The sequence below is a fragment of the Euprymna scolopes genome, chromosome 35 (genome assembly GCF_053919585.1).
Source record: "Euprymna scolopes isolate OS-2025 chromosome 35, ASM5391958v1, whole genome shotgun sequence".
NCBI lineage: Eukaryota > Metazoa > Mollusca > Cephalopoda > Sepiida > Sepiolidae > Euprymna > Euprymna scolopes.
The window spans coordinates 20542992-20565811 of record NC_136516.1 but is presented as its reverse complement, the minus strand read 5'-3'; the positions used below and the strand labels follow the sequence as shown (position 1 = coordinate 20565811).

General features: G+C 34.3%; 1 protein-coding gene across 4 annotated transcripts in view; it reads right to left on the bottom strand.

Moving 5' to 3' along the window:
• The window catches only part of LOC145259726 (protein virilizer homolog), a 239719-nt gene that overhangs the window by 64432 nt on the left and 152467 nt on the right, over nt 1-22820 (bottom strand). For 2 of the 4 annotated variants that reach the window (XM_080117416.1, XM_080117417.1), the window contains exons 16-23: nt 20995-21336; nt 16012-16100; nt 14280-14478; nt 12757-12854; nt 11574-11754; nt 8453-8570; nt 3821-3976; nt 1853-2029 (exon numbers count right to left, since the gene is read on the bottom strand). In XM_080117416.1, coding sequence (XP_079973542.1) covers nt 1853-2029; nt 3821-3976; nt 8453-8570; nt 11574-11754; nt 12757-12854; nt 14280-14478; nt 16012-16100; nt 20995-21336 — 1360 coding nt within the window. The remainder of the gene's footprint in view (nt 1-1852; nt 2030-3820; nt 3977-8452; nt 8571-11573; nt 11755-12756; nt 12855-14279; nt 14479-16011; nt 16101-20994; nt 21337-22820) is intronic. The other 2 variants (XM_080117418.1, XM_080117419.1) reach the window with 1 other exon arrangement.

Genomic DNA, 22820 nt, shown 5'->3' with positions numbered 1-22820 from the left:
TGTCAAACTCTGTGACCGGTCAGTTTGCACCGGAAAGTATCTAAACAGGGACCAAAAGTGGCATGTCAGGTGTTCCACAAGCATAGAGATACAGAGGAAGACATGAGGGAGAGGGGGTCTCAGAATGGAGACAGAAGACCCCACCTCCCCCAAGCCAAAGATTGTTGATCACTCCTATGAAGAATAGCTGGGAGTGAATAAAATACATAGAATCTCACATCGTCTTGCGTCCAGTCTGGAAGTGTTTCTTTAAACAGATTCCAGCTCTCCCAAGATCAGTTGGCGAATCTCCCAGAAGAAACAAACAGCAGAAACAGGTATGTCATCATATTATGTATATATGTTAACATGCACGCACCAACACCTAGATGAACCACGGGCCACTAAAATAGACATTAAGGATCTGAGGACAACAGCCCATTACACAACACAATGTATATAGATACGGTTTGTTTATGATAAGAACACAACAGACATTTAATAGTGCCACCTACACATTCAAACACAAATACATCACAAACACAATATACAGCAATACTTTGATTACTTGAGATTCTCTTCCAGGGTTTGTTGCAGATTGTGTTGACACAAGTTGCATCCCATTATAGAACTGACGTAAGAGATGATATACTGGATATGGCCAAACCAGCCAAGATGCCTAGTTTGTAAGGCACTGGTAATCTTATCAATACTAAGTCTTTGATGAAACAACAGTAGTTGCACATCCACCTGACTATGGTGCAATCAACACAGGTTAAAAAGAAAACTTTGCCTGTAATCGTGAAGTAAATTTGCCGAGATGTAAGAATCAGCAGTAGGTTCCTGAGCTTCCTTCCATAAACAGAAAAACACTTGATAAAAAAAAAAAAAGATCAGAAGGGGATGAGCCTCATGTTTACTCTGCCATGCAACATGGCAGAGTAAACACGGGTTAAAAAAAAAAAACTCTTATTTTGAAGCAGATGTGCCTAAATGTAAGGATTAACAGGAGCTTCCTGAACCTCTCCAAACAACGACAGTGCGTTTGCAACAACCACCATCTGCATCACACAGCAATATTTACTTATTCTAAGAATAAAATTTTGTAGATTAACACCTTTTACTGCATCATCGCCTCCAAAAATGAGATTCTACCTTTTTTTAAGCAATTACATTTGACATCCTAACAAACATGACATAAAAAGAAAATAATTTTGGAATTTAGAGTTGGGGATCAAGTTCATATATAATTTCAACATAAAATGATCCATTTCTGGGTTATTCCAGCTTTTTTTCAAGCAGTTAACACATTTTTTTTACACTAACACTGAGTGACAAGTATATGCTACATTATCTCCCCTGTTTTTACAGAACTCTTCATAATTACTTAATACGATAAAACTGCAATTTATGATAAAATTTTTTATTTTCAACTAAAATTCTACTTGATAATTTTTTCTAATTTTTGGTGAGAATACTTATTTTTGCTTGATATGTAAGTATATCAAATAGTTTTTACTTGGAATGTGATTTCAGCTGCATCTTTATCTGCATAAGCACCCATTTTCCTGATGATCATCGAAAAATCAAGCGGAATAACTCATAATTTAAAAATATATAAAAATCGTCTATCATACAACTAAAATTTTACAAATGTGCAAACAAATAAAAATTGAGATGACTTCATTGTATCCCGGGCAACGTCGCGTATGTACAGCTTGTTGATAATAAAAGCAAATAAAAATAAACAGAAAGTTTACTAATGCCCCACGGATAAATACACCAGGTAATAAAAATATAATGATGTAAGCATGTATTATTGTTACAAATTAAAAAAAAAAAAAAATGTAATGCAAGGACTGCGTGTACTTACGGTCTGTATTGGGCGGGTTCACCGAGCACTTACCATCTTCAATGATGGCTAGAAGTTGAGATGCGAACCTTTGAAGCATTTCCATATTTTCCGATTGACGAATCACCAAAAGGAGAAGTTCTGTTACGTAACCAGCACAAACAGACTTTTTCAAGCGGACATCTTTTATGTCGTCACCTGAAAATGTTACAGTAACAATTCAAAACATGGCCGTTATGTCGTATAATTTTAAATCCGTCATAGTACGTAAATAAAGTTGGTGCTTACTTTTCTTGATGCTCAAGCAAAATATGACAGTTCAAAATAAAATAAAACTTTTGAATACACTTACTTGTTAGTGAAAAATATTAAGGTACACAAAACATTTTGGAAAATAAACATATGAAATTTGAATAAACAAATAAAATTAATTTACAATTTGGTGTACAAGATTCTCGAACAACAGTCAACAGAGGTTTATTCCCTCCCACAATTGCAAGATGTAACACAAGGTCACGAAAGTTGGATTTGAAAAGTCAGCACCTTAAAAGAAGAGCACTCTGGCCTGCAAAAAAATGCCTTGACAGCCCCCTTGGTATTTTCCAAGAAAGACATGTTAAAGGTCGAAAAAGTAAAGTCTTCTCAAAGGGTGAAATATTAAAGTCTGGGAGGATGGACCTACTACAACTGGACAGAATACAGGACCATACATCTCAGTCAATAGAGAACAGGCCATCTCAACAATGCCCTAGACTCTGGTGATTTTAGAGCTGAGAAAAAACCTCCAGCTAAAGAGCATGATTTTTATTTTAAAAGAAGGGAGAAAATCTTCTAGGACATGCTGGCTTGACTGGAATTAGGTTACTCACACCCGAGAGCATCCTGTACCTCTACAAGGCAACTATTCGCCTATGCATAGAGTATTGTTGCCACATCCGGGCTGATGCACCTCACTCATAAACAGAGTTTTAGAAATAGATAGAGTTAAGAATCACCAGCCTAATAGGTCTGACACCATCATCCAAACTCCAATCTTCATCCCATTGCCACAATGTAGCATCCCTGCATGTGTTTTACAAATATTTTAATGGAAAGTGCTTGGTTGGTTGGTTGTTTTTGTTTTACGGCATATCAACCCTTTTTAAGTCATTTAATGCCGAATCCAATGATTGTGAAGAAAAGGTTTTTAATAGAATATGTATATATTTTTTTCCAGTCAGTTTCTATTTAATCCATAGTTGGGACCCTAACAGGTACTACCACCTCGGGTCAGAGTGGACCTGGCAGCAATGGCAATTAAGGGGTGACTCCACACTCCCACAAGCTGGGGCCTCACCATCGGAGATAGTTTAAGGTCATATCCAGGACCGAAAGTGCTTGGACAAACTCAAAGCACGAATAGTCCCTGAACGTAAATACTCTCGACAAACAGCAAAACCCCACCCCTACACTGTAGATATCCATAGATGCTGTAAAATCTTCTACTCAAATATTTTCTTTCCTCAAACTACTAGACTTCGGAATTCCCTCCCGGGTCCCTGCTTCCCTGACTGTACTGACATGCAGAAGTTCAAATGTAATGTGAACAGACATCTCGCTGCCCAATTCCCTGCATAGTATCCCTACAAATCTAGTCCTAAATAGTAACCCCTTACGACTCAGTGGCACTGTGCCTTGTTTGAGACGAAAAAAAAAAAAAACAGTAAAAAAAAAAAAAAAAAAAAAAAAAAAAAATCATCTTCTTTGGAGCTCACTTTTGATAAGGGGTCATCAAACCATATGAATCCAAAGATTTTATTGTTGGCATTGGTTTCCCCGATATTTTTCTAGTAAAAATTCTTTCTAGAAAGACATCAGGTACTTACAGGAAGGACCATGTGAAGATTGCCAACAAAGTGATTTTTTGCGGAACGAACTGAATTTGAACTTTACCACGGTAAGTGGTGATTTATTAATAAGCAAAAAAAAGTTTTAAAGAAAATATCTGACCTGTTAGTTCAACAAAAGGAAGCAGAAATTTGAGATTCTCTTCAAGTCCAAGGACATGCACAACCGATTCTCGCCCCATTGCGTTAACGGTCATAGAGTACATGTTATGCAAAACGCCAAGTGGCTCTGCATCATCAATGTCTTTCTCAGTTGTTGCTGAAAATAAAAATGAATTAAAAATAAAACAAAGTATACAACACACTTTAAATGTGTAATCTATATAAATTTGAGCTTTTTTCTTGCTATTATTATAAATATTTTTTTTTTTTTTTAAATTAAAACAATATTTTTGGTAGGTTGGTTGTTTTACAGCATATCAACCCTTTTCAGGTTATTTAATGCCGAATCCAGTGATTTTGAAGAAAATTTTTTTAATAGAATATATATATTTTTTTTTCAAGTCGTTTTCTATTTAACCCATAGTTGGGACCCTAACAGGTACTACCACTCCGGGTCAGAGTGAACCTGGGAGCAAAAGCAATTAAAGGGTGGCTCCACACTCCCCAATGCCCACATCATCGGATATAGTTTAAGGTCATATCCAAGACCAATTAAAACAATATGCTCAGTAATAAATATGTGAGCGACTACATGAAGGTTAACTAATTTGCATATTGCATTGAAAACAGAGTTTTTATTAATTACTTATTCACTTTTCATGGTTTCTTATTAAATGATTGTTTTCATTTCAGTATTGCGTTGAATGCTATTTATGCATGGTTTCTAAATTCTGCATAACTGCATAAGGTTTAATATGAAAATATTCATGGAAATATTTGTATACATATCTATATACATAAAAGTAACCTTGTTGGCATATGCGTAAAAAGACTATCAAACTCCTCTCTGAATATTTGGTCCACAAAGTAGAAATTTGATATATAAGGTTTCCGGTTTCCTGCTTCCCCAACTATACTGGCATGCAGAAGTTCAAGTGTAATGTGAAGAGACATCTTGCTGCTAAACTCCCTACATAGTACCTCTGCAACTGAATAGTAGCCCGTACATCAAAGTGGCAATGTGCCTTGTTTGGGGTGAAAATGTAATAAAATAAAAATTTGGACCTGTAGCACACTTTCAATTTGGTTTTTAGCCTGCAAAAATTGCTGCTAAGAGGTCAAAATTTAAAAGAAAACACTTGACCTTGGCAGGAGTAGTCGACTAAACATGTTCGCATGCATAAACCTATATTCATAGATTAAACATATATTTTTTTAACTATTTATATAAGTATAGGTGTAGCTTAGAGGCTAAGGAATGAAGCTGGAGAGTTGTATGTTTCAGCTTTGATTCGAGTTGATTACACCCAAGTCATATATTTTTCATTTTTTATATCACTACTATATATTAGGTACAATCTATTATATAAAAACGAAAATGTGTGTGTGTCTGCATTTTTTTTGTATGTCCGGCAAAGGGTTGGATAGGTGGGGGGGGGGGTCACTAATTCTTACAACTCCCTATCTTATTTCTCTGATTCACGAAACGAGGCCGCGTCTATCTTTTATTTCAGCGACTTTTATTTTACAAAATTCCCGCCGTGATTTCATTTCTCTATGGCGTAATGTTTGATCCAGGAAACCACACATTGACGTTCGTTTAACCACCTGCCTTTTTAAATGTTTAATTTAAATCATTCTGACTTCTCTGCCCGCTTAGCGTCGCGTTAACTCGTCACACTATTTTTCCCCGCCTTAGCCTCAAGGCTTCAGGTTTGAGCCTACCTCCTTTCCAAAACTTTTTTTTTATTCTTTTACATTTACAAACACCCGGGCACCCTTGCTAGTATATATATAAAAGACAAAACAGCCACATGTGTTTTTGTATGTCCAGCAAAGGTTTTTTTGGCCCGGGTTCTCATTGAAAAGAGTACTATGTTTTGGAACTTTTTATATACTCCCATGATTATAATATCTACGATTTGCGAACACAACACACACCGTGTCTCCATTTATTTTGATTGACTTTTATAAAATTCGCGCTATTCCTTTCTTTTGTGTTTGTTCGGCTTTTTCATATAAAAGTGAAACTGAATCAAAATCAGACAGCATCCCGGCCTTTCATGCCGGGATGTCCAGAAAGCAATCAGTTTTGATCAACCTGGAGAAAATCCCTCATATCAGACAATTGCTATTCATTTGGACACTCCTTTCTTGTGGGGAGCTGGTTTTCCACAATATCGTGGGGAAACAAACAAATAAATGAAACGGTGGAAAGCTGAACTGGCCTCCAGCCAACATTCATTTCTGCAAGTCAACTTTTTGATTGACATCGCTAAATTTCAATGCTTTTCACTTCCTATGGCCTCGTAGCGTAGCGGTAAGATCTCACGTTTCTTTCACTTTTTTTTCTGCCTTCGGGTTCGTCACAGGTTCGAAACACTTTTTTTTTTCTTTTACACCTACAAAGACCCAGGCAACACCAGGTACCCCCGCTAGTAAATAGATAATTCGCTCTATAACAAAATGAAATCTTCATGAATTAAATTATCATATTTAAGCGTATCTTATGAACAGATAATGCAGAGTGACCTGCTCGTATAATCAGCTCTACAGCCTTTCTATTTTTTTTTTTTTTTTTTTTTTTAAATTTTCTTCCATTGAAGATTGTAACGCTGGGTATGGGGCAGCCAAACCAGCTGCCAACATTTCCCTGCCTTTTATTGAAACCAACCGAGAGCTCTTTTTAGTATCCTCATTGTTCCCTTAAGTGCAATTGTCTGGATCTCTTTTGCGCTTGGTTCACCAGGAATATTAGTTAGGTAGGACTTCAGGTTCTTCTTCATAAGCCCTGGGGCACCTACAATAACTGGTATGATTGATATCTCTCTAAGATTCCAGTTTCTTTTCATATCATACATGAGACCTTGGTATTTGGTCTGTTTTTCCCTTTCAGCTCTGTTCAGACCTCCATCATTAAGAGCACTCCCTTCAACCAAGGTTGCCACTCTCTCCGACTTATTTCATATAACTATGTTAAGTTTCCGTGTGTGTGTGTGTGTGTATAGAGAGATGGTGCACAAATAAACAAGCCAAGCATGCGAGGTCCCTCTCCACGAGTGAAAAATTTACTTTTACCATGACTAATGTTTGTGCAAAAAAAAAAAAAAAAAAAAAAAAGAAATTAAGGGACTAGCAATTTTGGGTCAATTTTGCCCCTATAATAGCCTCTAGGTAGGCAACCAGAGTTATCCCGGAAAATCTGTTCTGGCTAAAATTTACTTTCACCAGGACTAATGTTTGTGCAAAATTAAAAAATCCAAGGAGTGTTTATTGAGAAAAGTTCTTACAAACAAATGGGATTGAATTACTAGGTCCTATCCTTCCTTTGTCGGGAACCAACAATTTTTTTCTCAATGACTTCAATTAGTTTCAATTAAGTCAACATTAAGAGAAAAACATTGAGTATACATGTGAGGGGAAGAAACACAAAGTCATATATATATATATATACATATATATATATATATATATATATATGTATATGTGTTCGCTTTTTCTGTATGTCTACAAAAGGCTTTTTTGGCCGTCATTCTCGGTTGGCTCGCTCCTTAAAACTTTTTATATGCTGTGTAAATAATAATATCTACAACTAAGGAACTCGGGTCACAGCTATCTTTAATTTACCCGACTTTTACAAGCTATTTTATAGATATTTTTTGATTGCATTTTTCTTAGAGGTTATATAGTAGACAGTAAAGAGTTCCCACACAGGGGACATAATTCAGAACGAATATTTTAGATTACTTGTGTCAAAGCTGCAATATTTTTATTCTATAACGATACACTTTGTTTTACTAAAAATACAATAGTAGTTGTTCTACTTGATGAATTTTCATAATTTTTGGATATATTACTATTTCCGACATAACAATTAAGTACGTAATGTTGTTTTTGCTTAAAACAACTTATTTAAAAAAAAAAAATTAAAAATCGATGTCAACTTATTTGAACAAGCACCAATATTTTTCCTTAATATTGGCCCTGAAAGATATTTATTATTGAAAACGGAATATCATTAACAGTAACTTACGCAGATCGATGTAGAAAATATTGTGGAATTTCCATAGGATTTTGCTATTATTAGAAATTATTATTTTTCTGTGTAAGGATAAGTTATTTCGTTCATGTTTACAAACAGAATAACAAGTTCGGTCTCGTTGTTTTGTTTTATGGTATATCAACCAATTTTAGGTTCCTATTTACAATGCCTCCCCACGGGACAGAGTTAGACACCAGGGTCGTTTTTTAACGTGGAGAAAAGGAACAAAAATAAGAATTGTCTCAGTCGTGAAGGATTTCTCTTCCACCAAAAGAGAACAAGAAATTGAAGTGCAGCATCTGAAGAACAGATACTACACTTTGATCTTGTCCCGAACCAATTTTAGGTTAGTAAATGCCGAATTCAGTCATTTTGATAAAAGTTCTTATGCTTCAAGTTGTTAATATCTGGAAATATTTTATTCATGGTGTTTGGTTTGGTTGTTTTGTAGAAGAAAAATAATTGTTTTGCAAAGGATAAGGAGGGGAGGGGAAGCAATAATATCAATGTTTGCTGCATTTTAGGCCAAGAAGCCAGTATCTTCAGACAGCTTAATCTGGTAGCACATGTAAGAATAATAAGGATACAAACCTTTTCTGTGATACTCAGCAAGTTGATCGACATGCTGCAATGTTTGTAGATGATAAATAAGCTGCAGACCCAATAGCTGTGCCGGATTATCTTCGCTATTGTCTTCTCGGTTGTAATCCTAGAAATAATGGAAATGGCAGAAACATTAGCAGATTTCAGAATTTTTTAAATGAGAATTCATAATTTGAATGTTTTTTTTTTTTTGAACTGCGATTCTCATCTTGGTTGTTATATCTGCAACATTTTGGTTGGTGTAACACCTAACCTTTATAAAGGAGAGTCGTAACCAGACTTTGGGTTTACTTTCGTCAGCCTTTTAACTCTTGGTTCCCTTATTTCTGTCCTTTAGTCCTTGCATTCCACAAGCAATGTTTCTGATAAAGGGTGAAGAATTGCTGTTTTCTGGGTTGGAATCTATCCAGATAACACTAATCATTGGCTAGTTTTTGACCATGAAGAAGGAAGTACATTTTTTTTAAAGCTCTTTACATCAAGTGGCTTCATGCCTTGTCTAGAGTGATTTCCATCAGAAAAAAACAAACAAATGCATCTTTTAAAAGTTGGGAGTCCAAATTGAGCCTTTTTTATTCCACAAGGGACAGATTGTTCTTGTTCCAAACCCATTGTGCAATGGTAAAAAGTGTTGCTTAACAATCAGTTAAATCTTCTGTTACAATGCTAAGTTACAATGCTAAGTTACAATGCTAAGTCACAATGCTAAGTCACAATGCTAAGTTACAATGCTAAGTCACAATCTTCTGGAGTTGGAGAGTTCAATCTTTAGAATAACTATGGATAACATAAAAAAAACTTCTATCTGACCATGGCTGACAGAACAAAAACAATCTAGTCTGAGGGAATAAATAGTGCCGTTCGAAATTCCATATAGTTTCCGCAGAGTTCAGAAAGATGCTCCCTGAAGGGATCAAAGGTTACATCAGTCGGAACGTCAAAATAAAGATGAGAATGGTAGGATCCATAATCTAAACATGTTGTAATTGACAACTTAGTACTTTATCCATTAAGCCATGGCTCCTTCAGTCACATTCATCTGGAGTCTGGAAGTTAAGACAATACTAAGAATACAATAGCAATTTACTTAAGACTTCTACTTGGTCATGGTATTCAAAACGAGCATGATACCCCCACGGATTAAACGGTCCTGTTACAAATTCCTTGCAGATTCCCAAATTTGATAAGATATACTTGAAGAACGTGCTGTTATCGATGAAGACAAAGAAGAACGTGAATTAGCGTGGAGCATTTGTTTTTTGAGATTATATTCTTGAATCTAAAATTTACTGGGCATCGAGTAGAATAGCCAACAAAAAGGTAAACAAAAATTTACTCTTCTATGACCTTTAATAATTGAGTACTTATATGGTTTAATCAAGGCATTAAAAAATAAAAATATCGAAAAAAACAGTTATATTGTACGTATCCGTTATGGTATGAAGTTCTCCAGAAAAAAAAAAATGTTTGGATTTTTAGAACACGCCACGGGAAGATAACTCACATAAACGATAACAACCTCCTCCCCATCTTAAATAATCGCGTTTCTTCTGAAAAATTGAAACATGGCTACCTTTTGATAAGTATCATAAATTGTTTTTCTGCTGTAAAAAAAAAAAAAAAAAAAAAAAAAAAAATACTTGATCGAATTAAGTGAAATTTTTTTCAGAGAACTTCATTCCATAACGGATACGTACAATATAACTTTATTTTTTAACAATATTTTCATGTCTTGATTAAACTGTACAAGTACCTTATTTTGTGTTATAACTTTTTTGCAAGTAGTATTTTACTTAAAATAAAAATCCTCTTCATGTTTTCATATAATGCAGTTTCAATTTATGCCAGTTCCAGCAAATTCATAGCTTTGCTATAATAATTATTTGCTAGCATCTTTCCTCTAATGAAAAGAATGCATTCTTTGGTTTCTGCAGATTAAAGAAACCTTTTCTTTTTGAGTATCCTGTCAAAAAATAAATTCTTGTGAATTATAATTTACAGTCTTTAATCGTGTTCTTATATATATATATATGAGTGCGTGTGTGAGGACACTTCTCAACCTATATACTCAACAAATTTTTCATCTACATACTTGAAATTCGGTATAGAGGGTATTCAGACACGTGGAAAACTTTAATCAGTTTTCATCTGGAAAAAACGGCTGCTAAGGAGGTCAAAATCGACAAATTAGTACTTGGAGGTCATCGGATTTTTATCTGTTTGTCAACTGTTTCATGACTGCGTATATACGAATCATTCACATTAAGTAGGTCTAAAAACACTTTTTAAAGATAGTGTCAAGCTGGCCTAATGATTATCCTACTTAACTCACTGTCTTAAGGTTTCAGTTTCGATCTCAGCTCGAGTATTTTTTTTTTTACTTACAAAAAGTGAACTGTTTAGAAAAGAAACAATGCTCGCATGTACATGTCTCAGTTTCTTTCCGTGTTTTTACTTTATCATTTTTAAGGAATTTAATATAATGTTCAATACCAAGCAATGCTGGGTACATCTAATATATATATATATATATATATATACATATACTTCAGAATAAAGCTATCTAACAATCAGCTGGTGTGGGAACCTGTGATTATAAGATTTACAAAATATTACTGGCCGTATTATTCTTTAAGTACTATCCCATCTAAATAAAAATTGCTCGATATACAACGATAGTCACCTTAGATTTTATCACATAATTTGGATCTAAACCATTATATCCTTTTCTTCAATTTCCTTTGCTATATGACTTCTAGTTAACCAAATTTTGATTATGATTTTCCATGTCTCACTGACTTTTCGCAAATAGGGTGAATACCATTATAACTATTTGCTAATATTTTCTCTTCTGAAGAGATGGTAGGCATCAAAACCCTATAGGATAAAGAAATAAAATATTTCTAATGTATTCTTTGTCTTACTTAGAATAATAAAAATCTTTGATATGAAACTCAAACATTTCACTTAAAAAAAAAAAAGTTTTTAAATTTAAAAATAATTAAAAAAAAAAAAAAAATTTCATTGAATCACTATAATTTGATATATATATATATATATCATTCACTACAACTGCAATGGATTGCCATTGTAAAAATATCATACACACCCCCATTTGAATCAGGACTCTTAAGATTCCATTTGTTGTGTCCGGCTTAGCACAAAGAAATAGAAGTCCTTTTTGAGTGTCCAGCAATTGTTGAAAGAATTCTCGAATGGCCACAAAAAGTCCAAGATGATTGACTGTGGCGGGAGACGAGAGTAGGACAAAAAGACATTCAAGCAGTTGACTGAAATGAAAAAAAAAAAAAAAAAAAGATAAAAATTGCCGTGCAGTGTTTAGGGCAAGGGTCATTAGTCAGATTAGAAGGAACTTAGTTTGGATTGTTGGTCGATATCAACCCCCTTCAGGTTATTTAATGAAAAATCTGGTCATTTTGGTAAAAGCCTTTAGTCTTCAAATTCTTTACATTTTTAAATATTTATACATGGTGTTTGGTTGTTTCACGGCATATCAACCCTCTTCAGGTTATTTTATGCCAAATCAGTTAGACTTTGGAATTCCCTTCTTGCTACCTGCTTCCCTGACTGTACTGATACGCAGAAGTTCAAATGTAACAAAAACTTTATTAATCTTTCTTAGGCATAGTCCCAATTAGTAATCCTTTACATAAAAGTGAAAATATACGTTGTTTGGGGTGAAGGTAAAAAAAAAAAAAAAAAAAAATCCAGTTTTTTTTGGTAAAAAGTTTTATTCTTCAAATTTTTTATATCTTCAGTATTCATTCATTGTGTTTAGTTTGGTTTGTAGAGAAAAACTGTTCTTTAAAATCCTTCTGTTGACCTTTGATTTGTGATGGTGAATCGTCTCTAATTTTCTTTTTTTTAGGAATAAGTGTCTTGCAAACTATGATAATTTTGATTTCACCAATATTTGATCTTATTTCATTAGCGATTTCTTAACTCCTGAATCAGTGTGGACCAAAACTCTGAGCAGATGGATTAAACTTGTTAGATTTTTTTTTTCACCTAACATGAGGAATAAAAAGACAAATTCTCATACAAAATGATATCCAAAAATATATATCCATTCGTTATTGGTATTTCGTTTCTATTTAGATCATTATACGTTACGCAAACTCTGATTTATTTAACAGAACTAGAAAAAAATACAGAAGTTTTGTGTGGCGGTGGGGGTAAAAATTTTTTTAAAAACTTGACTACCGATATAAATATTACAACACAAAGCAAAATCACAGGACGTTTGTGATCTCCGATATAATTACACTTACCAGGAGTAACACATCGCATATAAATTAGGGTAGATATCGTGAGGATGTTGGCGGATTTCAAATATCACGTTTCCTGGTAATGATCGTCTTGGTTGAGCCTGAAGTTTAGAAAAGAGAATAGTTAAGCTTTAAAACTTATTAAAATTCATACATATATATATATATATATATGTATATATGTATATATAGATAAATTAAATCTTACCTGTCTGTTTAAATGTATGTATGTTTGTTTGTATGTCTGCCTAGAGGCAACGGATTTTCATGAGATCAGTATCATTTTGAAGCTCGGCATCTCGGACGACAAATATCGAAAAATTGGCCAAAAACATTAATTCCTTCATCCTCAACTGGGCAGTTTTCTACAAGGAAGGGTCGATTTTTTGCAAGCCATTTTTGCAAGTCATTGTATCGGTTGGATTGACTTTGCCTAATTTTAACGTTCCGAACTTCCGGTCGCGTCACGGAGTAGCGGTAAGGCGTAAGACTTTCTTTTCCACCTTCGTATCACGGGTTTGAGACTACCTGCCTACTACCACTTTATTTTTTATTTTTTTTGCTCAACACACATCTCCAAACATCTGGGCAACACTGGGCATCCAGGCTAATATATATATATATATATATATATATATATATACACACACACACACACACACACACACACACAAAGTAGATTTGGAAATAATAAATTAGTTTCTTTTTTGGAGACAAGGATGAATTATGCAGGTAAGGAAAAAGTTGTTTTTTATTTATTTTTTTATATATCCACTGACAATATTACATTAGCCTAACTAATCTGGAGCAAAAAACTGGATCCAATATCCGGAACATTTTTTGCTGTTTTGTTTAAAGGAGGTGGTATTTGATCAACACTGTTAAGGAGTCACAATTTAATATATTTTATTTTTACATTCCTGAAACAGTATTTCATGGTAAACAACTGATGATCCCTGAAATATTAGGACTATTGTGAGTTTGAGAAATCAAGTTGATTCAACGATTGCAGGAGATGGGTCTATGAAATTACAATGATTAAACATTGTCCAAACACCTAAGCTATATTTGTTTGCACAAATAGCATTGCTTTGTACGCTAGCAGTAATTTGTTATTTCACTCCCCAATACGCTCAAACCAAGATCCTTCCTTGGATTATATTCCTTCTTTATACCATTCGGCCAACTCGTTGTTTGATAATTTACTCCACCTTGGATTTATTATTTGCTTATATCAAGATCCAGGATATAAAAAAAAAAATAAATAAAAAATTTTAAAAATCAAAGATGGTGAGTAAAGAGTTAACAAAATTTGCTTATGGTTGAAGTCTGTTCAATTTTTTTTTTTTTTTTTTTTCAGCTGATGCCTTTCTTTTGTGGTGGAGAATTTTTTTTTTTTTTTTTTTAAATTAAGTCAAATTGAGTCAAATATTTTTATCTGAGCTCCCTCCTCTCCTACAATGTACAACTGGAAAAGAAATGGAGACAAAATTCAAATCTACAAAAAAAAAAAAAAAAATACTTACAATTAGAAACGGAGCCCTAGTCATTACTTTTGTTATTTCGTCCAGGTAGGTAATAAGCAATTCAGCATTGGCATCGCTGATGTTCACGTTTGATACAATCGGATCGACGTCATTATCATCAGTCGGACCGCCGTTCACACTGTCATCACTTCCCATCTTCACATCGTTATCGTCAAGGCAGGTTATATTATCAATCAGACTGAAATAAAGGAAAACCATTCTTACTTCGGCATTCAAACTTGAACTTACCACTATAAATAATTGTCATTCCTTCCTTGATGCACCTAAATTAATGAAACCTTTTTTTTTTTTTACTCACGTTTACCCCTAACAAAGCATATTATCGCCACCTGGATGTAAGGGGCTACTATTTGAGATACTGCTTAGAAAAGATTAACAAGATGTTGATTTACGTTACATTTAAACTTCTACATATTAGTACAATCAGGGAAGCAGGTAGCAGGAAGGGAATTCCAAAGTCTAGCTGTTCGAGGGAAAAAACGATTAGAGTAGAAACCTTTTTGGCATTTAAGTAACCTCAACAGTGAAGGGGTGAGATTTTGTTGCTAAGCAGGTTTGTCAGGGATATGTATGTCGAGGAGGCACAAGTGCACCGCGCATCAGAGCACATTCCATTAAAATATTTGTAAAACAGGCAGAGATGCAACATTGCGTCATGGGACAGGGATTGTAGCTTAGTTGATAAAATGGATCTGATTACATTAAGACTCTTTTTTAGACCCTATCCAAGAGACTAGTGGTAGATGTATCAGAAACTTTCTGGAACAGAGCTTCTTACAAAGAACTTTCTATTTGTGGAACATAATACTGTGGGACTATTTCTTAGCAGACTACAATGTAGCCATTTTTAAGTGTTGTGGCTTTTCAGGTCAGTAATAATCAAAACGGACATGGTAGTTCGTATTATTTAGATCATTTGGACTACTATTGCACAATGTTTCGGTCGATGGAACCTACGACCTTCTTCAGGTGTACCTTGCCCAAATCGGGAATCCTATCGATCTCGGGAATCTGAATGGAATCAAAGCTACACACACCTGAAAGTATTCCATATCTCTACAAGGCTACGGTTCGCCCATGCATGGAATATTTTTGTCATCTGCCACTAGTCTCTCTCTCTTTCTCTCCTACACAAGGTTCAAAAAAAGAATCGCCAACCTAATAGGTCCTGAACTTTCAACTGAACTCCAACCGAAATGTGGTATCCTTGTGACTGATTTATAAGTATTTCAATGGCAAGTGCTTTGACAAACTCTGGGCGTTAATACCCCCTCGACGACAATACCCTCGACAAACCCGACAAGCAGCAAAATCTCACCCTTACACTGTAGAGATCCGTAGATGCCGTAAAACATTCTACTCGCATAGCTTTTTTCCTTGGACTGCTGAACTTTGGAATTCCCTCCACGGCCCCTGCTTCCTTGACTGTACTGACATGCAGAAGTTCAAGTATAATGTGAATCGACATCTCACTGCCGAACTCTATAAATAGAGTCCCTGCAAATTTGGTCCCAAATAGCAGCCCCTCATGACTAAGTAGCTCTGTGCCTTGTTTGGGGTGAAACTACAGAAAAAAAAAAAAAAAAGTTTACTCTGAACAACTTTACTACCAAGATATTTAAACTCATCCTCATCAGAATTTTTGACAAGTTCTTGCACGCTGATCAAATATTAAAAAAATGCAAATGAAAGAGATGAAAAGAGAACTTACTGTTCAACAGTTAAGTAGAAATTACAGAGAACCTCAAACGTATGAATCTTTCTTAACAACGCCGTTCCTGCAACAGCGACACGCACAATCTGAAAAAAAGAGAAAATATGCATAATAATGCCGGTTCTTGTTACATTACTGTGTTGAAATAATGTTATTATTTAGAAACCCATTCTTAACATGGGAGCGGGGTGCTTTGTAATTATTCTGTATTTTCACTTAATTTATTAATAAAAAAAGATATCGTAAAACTTGAATTTGACTTGAAAATACTATTTTTTTAAAAATAGCATGATAACATAAGTGCATAAGAACCAAACTTTCTTCTATTCAATTTTTTGTTTGAATTTTTTAAAATTTTTCCGATACTAAAATAGAACATTACCAGAAGTATTCTTTTTCTTTCCATAATGAAAGAACTGATGTTTTCTGATTAAAAATGAAAAAAAAAAAAAAAGAAGGTATATCGCATTGCCTTTAGGCACTTTGTAAACAGACGTTTTATTATGAATTTACTTGACGCCATTGCACGGTACGCAAATAACAATGAATGTCAGTGCTCGCTATCATTTCTATTAATGCGCACGTAAAAATTTTTAAATTTCATAACAAAAGAAATATTTCACTCCCCAATATGCTCAACCCAAGATCCTTTGTCGGATTATATTATATTCGTTCTTTATACTATTCGTTCAACTCGTTTGATAATTTATTTGACCTCAGATTTATTATTTGCTTATATCGAGATCCATGATAAACAAACAAAAAAAAAAAAAAAAATCAAAGATGGCGAGTCAGGATTTAACAAATTTTGTTTATGTTTGGAATCTGTTCAATTTTTTTTTTCAGCTGATGTCTTTCTTTTGTGGTGGAGAATGTTTTTTTTTTTTTTTTGCTTTTTTAAATTTATTTTGAATCAAATATTTCCAACTGAGCTCCTAACTCTCCTGCAATGTACAACATATGGAAATTGGAAAAGAAATGAAAAAAAAATTCAAATCTTCAAAAAAAAAATACTTAAAATTAGAAATGGAGGCCTAGTCATTGCTTTAATAATGTTCTATTTTAGTATCGGAAAAAAAAAAAAAAAATAAAAATACTTACAATTAGAAACGGAGCCCTAGTTATTACTTTGGTAATGTTCTATTTTAGTATCGGAAAAAAAAAATAAAATAAAAAATTCTTACAATTAGAAACGGAGCCCTAGTTATTACTTTGGTAATGTTCTACTTTAGTATTGGGAAAAAAATAAAAAAAATAAAAAATACTTACAATTAGAAACGGAGCCCTAGTTATTACTTTGGTAATGTTCTACTTTAGTATTGGGAAAAAAAAATAAATAAATAAAACATACTTACAATTAGAAACGGAGCCCTAGTTATTACTTTGGTAATGTTCTATTTTAGTATTGGAAAAAAAAAAAAAATACTTACAATTAGAAACGGAGCCCTAGTTATTACTTTGGTAATGTTCTATTTTAGTATCGGAAAAAAAATAAAAAATAAAAAATACTTACAATTAGAAACGGAGCCCTAGTTATTACTTTGGTAATGTTCTATTTTAGTATTGGAAAAAAAAAAAAAAATACTTACAATTAGAAACAGAGCCCTAGTTATTACTTTGGTAATGTTCTACTTTAGTATTGGGAAAAAAAAAAAAATAAAAAATACTTACAATTAGAAACGGAGCCCTAGTTATTACTTTGGTAATGTTCTATTTTAGTATCGGAAAAAAAATAAAAAATACTTACAATTAGAAACGGAGCCCTAGTTATTACTTTGGTAATGTTCTATTTTAGTATCGGTAAAAAATAAAAAATAAAAAATACTTACAATTAGAAACGGAGCCCGAGTCATTACTTTGGTAATGTTCTATTTTAGTATCGGAAAAAAATAAATAAATAAAAATACTTACAATTAGAAACGGAGCCCTAGTTATTACTTTGGTAATGTTCTATTTTAGTATCGGAAAAAAAAAAAAAAATACTTACAATTAGAAACGGAGCCCTAGTTATTACTTTGGTAATGTTCTACTTTAGTATTGGGAAAAAAAAAAAAAAAAATACTTACAATTAGAAACGGAGCCCTAGTTATTACTTTGGTAATGTTCTACTTTAGTATTGGGAAAAAAAAAAAAAATACTTACAATTAGAAACGGAGCCCTAGTTATTACTTTGGTAATGTTCTATTTTAGTATCGGAAAAAAAATAAAAAATACTTACAATTAGAAACGGAGCCCTTGTTATTACTTTGGTAATGTTCTACTTTAGTATTGGAAAAAAAAAATAAATAAAAAATACTTACAATTAGAAACGGAGCCCAAGTTATTAGTTTGGTAATGTTCTATTTTAGTATTGGAAAAAAAATAAAAAATAAAAAATACTTATAATTAGAAACGGAGCCCTAGTTATTACTTTGGTAATGTTCTATTTTAGTATCGGAAAAAAATAAAAAATACTTACAATTAGAAACGGAGCCCTAGTTATTACTATGGCAATGTTCTACTTTAGTATTGGGGAAAAAAAAAAAAAAAAAAAATTCAATTCAAACAAAAAATTAAATAGAAGAAAGTTTGGTGCTTATGCACTTATGTTACCATGCTATTTTAAAAAAAATAGTACTTTCAAGTTAAATTCAAGTTTTACATCTTTTTTTATTATTAAATTAAGTGAAAATACACAAATAACAATGAATGTCAGCGCTCACTATCATTTCTATCGATGTGCACGTAAAAAGTTCTTAACCAATTCTTTTCAAATTTTATAACAAAAGAAATAATGTTTCCATGGCAAGTGCTCGTGTGAACTCCAATCTCTGGTCCCCCCTCGCCAATCTTTCATGATAAACACCCATCTATCTGAAACCACTGTCAAAAATTTGCCCCACTCTTTATCTGTGCCAAAATCAAAACATAAATTCCACGAAAAAAGCTTCTTTCTTAGAAGTGAACGCCCGTGGAACTCTCTTCTGTTTGCCTGTTTCCCACCTGACTAAACAAATTCCTGATGAACCGCCCCCTTAAGTAAGACACTTTATCAAATCTTCAATACTAACGATTACTACGATACTATCCCATTGATTACTGTACACGCAATAACCCTTATCCCCGAGTGGCTTCCGGGCCTTGATAAGTGGTGACTACCATGTAAAAAATAAATAAATAAATAAATATATTGGCTATTACATACCATTTGAACAAAGTTTCTATCTTGATTTTTGTACTAGAAAACCTCAACTTGAAGATGTTCTAACTTTTTACTGGAAAGTCGCACGTTTTTTTGTTCAAATTCCGTAATAAAGATTTACTCTTCTTGTTTTAAGAATATGAAATGTCATCGACTAATAGAACTTCTGTGTCGAATATTTATATGAACAGACATAAAACACTTCCGTCCGAAAAGTCATTTACCGCTCACAGATATGCCATTGCAGTGTGTTTTGTTGTTAAGAAGGCGGAATAAAATTGCAATTACTTGGAATATACAAATTACGACAACAAAAATTAAAATATCATTTTATAGGAAATTTTATTTTGAATTCAGTCAACCAACTTTTATATTGATTGACGTAGGAGAAATATAATTACTCATTTAAAAACTATGACTGTCAGATTAAGTAGCAGAATGTGCCTTGTCCAGCGCTAAATGGTATATCGTTTGGTATTACTAATCCAAGCTATGACAACAGAACCATTGCCAGTACCCTCAAAATGAAAATCCAGACAGTTCAACGCTTGAGGGTACAGTTCAACAAAGTTTCCAGTCAGGGTTATGGTCTTTGGTGTGGCTTCAAGTGAAGGCCACATCATGCCACCTCACATCTTTGAAGTTGGCTTGAAGGTCAACACCAAAGTGTACCTAGATGTGCTGAAGAGTGTGGTGATCCCCTAGTGCAATCATGTGGCCGTTGGCAGACCATGGATGGGTATGACAGCAGGACTTGGTGCTGGCCCATAAGTCCAAAGAAACCCAGGCTTGGCTTCAGAAGGAGTGCTACGATTTTGTACCCTTTTCTCACTTGCCCCTCCCTCCTCTCCTGACGTGAACCTACTGGATGTTCGTTTGGTCACATGTCGAGAACATCACCAACATGACCTCCCACAACACCAAAGCTAGCCTAATTGCCGCCATCTGCAGAGTTCCCACCAGCGCTTATGGAAAAGGCATGCTTCCAGTTCTGGACAAATATCGAGGTGGTGATTAAGGCTGAAGGTGGCTACATTGAATAGATGTCAGCTCTACCACATAATCAAGTTACCTGAATTGATTTTTTCAATAAAAGTTTTAAAATAAAGCTGTAGTATTGTTTTCTTTAGGGCGACACTTTTAATATTCCACCATGTACATGCACAGGGGAGATATAGGTATGAGAAAAAAAAAACAAAAAAAAAATAAAACAAAGGAATCGATTTGCCTTGTCACCACTTCTGGTAGCAGCCACGCCGGAAGTTAGGAAGTACGTTAGCGGATTATAACCCATTTCTCTTATCTCTCAAACGTTGAGTTAGTAAAGAAGTTAATTTTTCTCTCACTTATTGACCAGTTAAGTATGTTGTAATATATCTTTCTTTTGGTCTTTTTGTCTTACTGGATTCCAAAACAATAATTCATCTAGTCTGGTGGAATATCCAACTTAGTGTTATTACTATAGGCAACATCACTTCGAGAAGATACACCAATTATTGCATAAGCCAATGTAGGGGTAGTCATATCGAGAGAATGAAAACTATGTTATTTGGAATATTTAATCAGGGTTTACTTTTAGGGCGAAATATCCTTGTGGCAGGTTGTTTTGACAAACTCCTGTACAGAGGACAGTGTCTAGTAGGCATCCAATGATGGTTAATGTGCCATGCGAGTCCTAAAGACAAGCTTAGATGTTTTAAAATCTGGACCGTATAGGGAGATGCGTGCAGGAAAGGAGACTTAGTTGGTTTGGTCACATACAGATACAAAAACAAAGCTAAAAAAAAAAAAGAAATTACTTCTCGTTTCATCATAATTTGAACTAATCTTTGGTAAGGACTGTATTTTTCCGTAGGAGAATTATCATTGCCCTCATCTTCAGAAACTTCCATTATCTCTTCCGTATCGTTCTCATTCGTTAAATAATGATTATCCCTGTCGGAAATGGTTTTATCATTAGTGTCCATGTTGCAAGGCTGCCGCTGAGCAGGGTTTTTGGAGGGATGGGTAGCTGTAAACCAGAGGAGACCTTCCTGAAGTCGTGTTGTCTCATCGAGCGCATGAAGGATCTGGAGTTTCAGCGACATGGACATGTTTTTTGACGTGTAGAGATCAAGTAATCGATGCTGGACATTGTTTTCCTGAAAAAAATGAGTAGAAATCTTTCGTTATTTGAGGCGGATTCAAACGTGACACTGATCAACAGGCAAAACAATTGTAAAACGAAATAAAAATTTTAAAAAAACTCTACAACCATTGGCAATCACCCTACGTGGGTTGAACTGGCTTCTTCCGAAAGAAGAAGTTTCATGGGAATATCAAATTCATAAGCGATCCCCAGTTGTATGTATATCCCTATTAGGGAAGATAACGACTTTAGATTTTTGCAGTCTTTGCAGGGAGCTGTTGACATCCTCCTACATACAGCACCTGGTATATATAATCTCTATATCTATAAAAGCGAGAATATGTGTGAGGACACTTCTCAACCTATATACTCAACAAAATTTTGATCTACAGACTTGAAATTTGGTACATAGGATATTCACACATGTGGAAAACGTTTAAATCAGTTTTCATCTGGAAAAAAAAAGCTCTGCTAAGAGTTAAAAATTAGCAAATTGATACGTGAGCGGAGGCTCATAAAATTTTAATCTACTTGTCAACTGTTTCACAACTGCACTTGCGCAGTTGTGAAACATGACAGCTTCTTTATGTAAAGAATAAGATTTTGTGAAAGCACTTCGCAAATGTCGTGTCAAGCTGGTGTAATGGTTATCGTACTTGACTCAATGTCTTTAGGTTTTGGTTTCAATCTCAGCTTGAGTATTTTTTTTACTTATAAGAAGTGAACCGTTTAGAAAAAAAACCATAATACTCCCATTCACATGTCTAAGCTTGTGTATGAATTAAAATATATGTGTATTTGACGACTGAGTAACATTGGGCGACTTGCTAGTAATATATAATCTATATTCCCAAATAGTCACCCATCTGATACTGACTAGGCTCAATAATGCTCACCTTTGTTGATCTGAGAACCGGTGTATCACTAATTATATCAGATTTTATCTAGACATACAGGGTGTTTCAAAAGTCTTGGGAACATACAGATTTTTAATAACTCAAAAACTATTAGGAGTTAAAAAATGAAATTGGTACCGTTGGAAAGGTTAAAGTTTCAAGTTTTGTGGGGAATCTTCAAACTTGCTCAATATGAGCACCATTCGTCACACGGCAGACATCTAGTCGATAGTCCATTTCCTGCCAAACGCGTTCCAGCATCTTGACGTCAATGGTTCCCACAACTGCCGTTATTCGAGCCTTTAGTTCGTCAATATCTCTTGGAAGGGGCGGCACATAGACTTGTTGCTTGACAAAGCCCCAAAGGAAAAAGTCACACTCAGTACCCCATATGCGAGTGCTATGCTTGTTAACTTTGCCATTCAGATAGAAGGTCGCCTCATCGCTAAAAACAAGCCGGTCATCAAAGCCGTTATCTTCCAACTTCTCTTGCATTGCAATGCAAAAGTCACGGCGAAGTGGCTTATCAGTGTCCTTCAACTTTTGGACCAACTTGAGCTTGTAAGGTACCATTTGCAGTCGTTTCCTTAAGACACGCCAG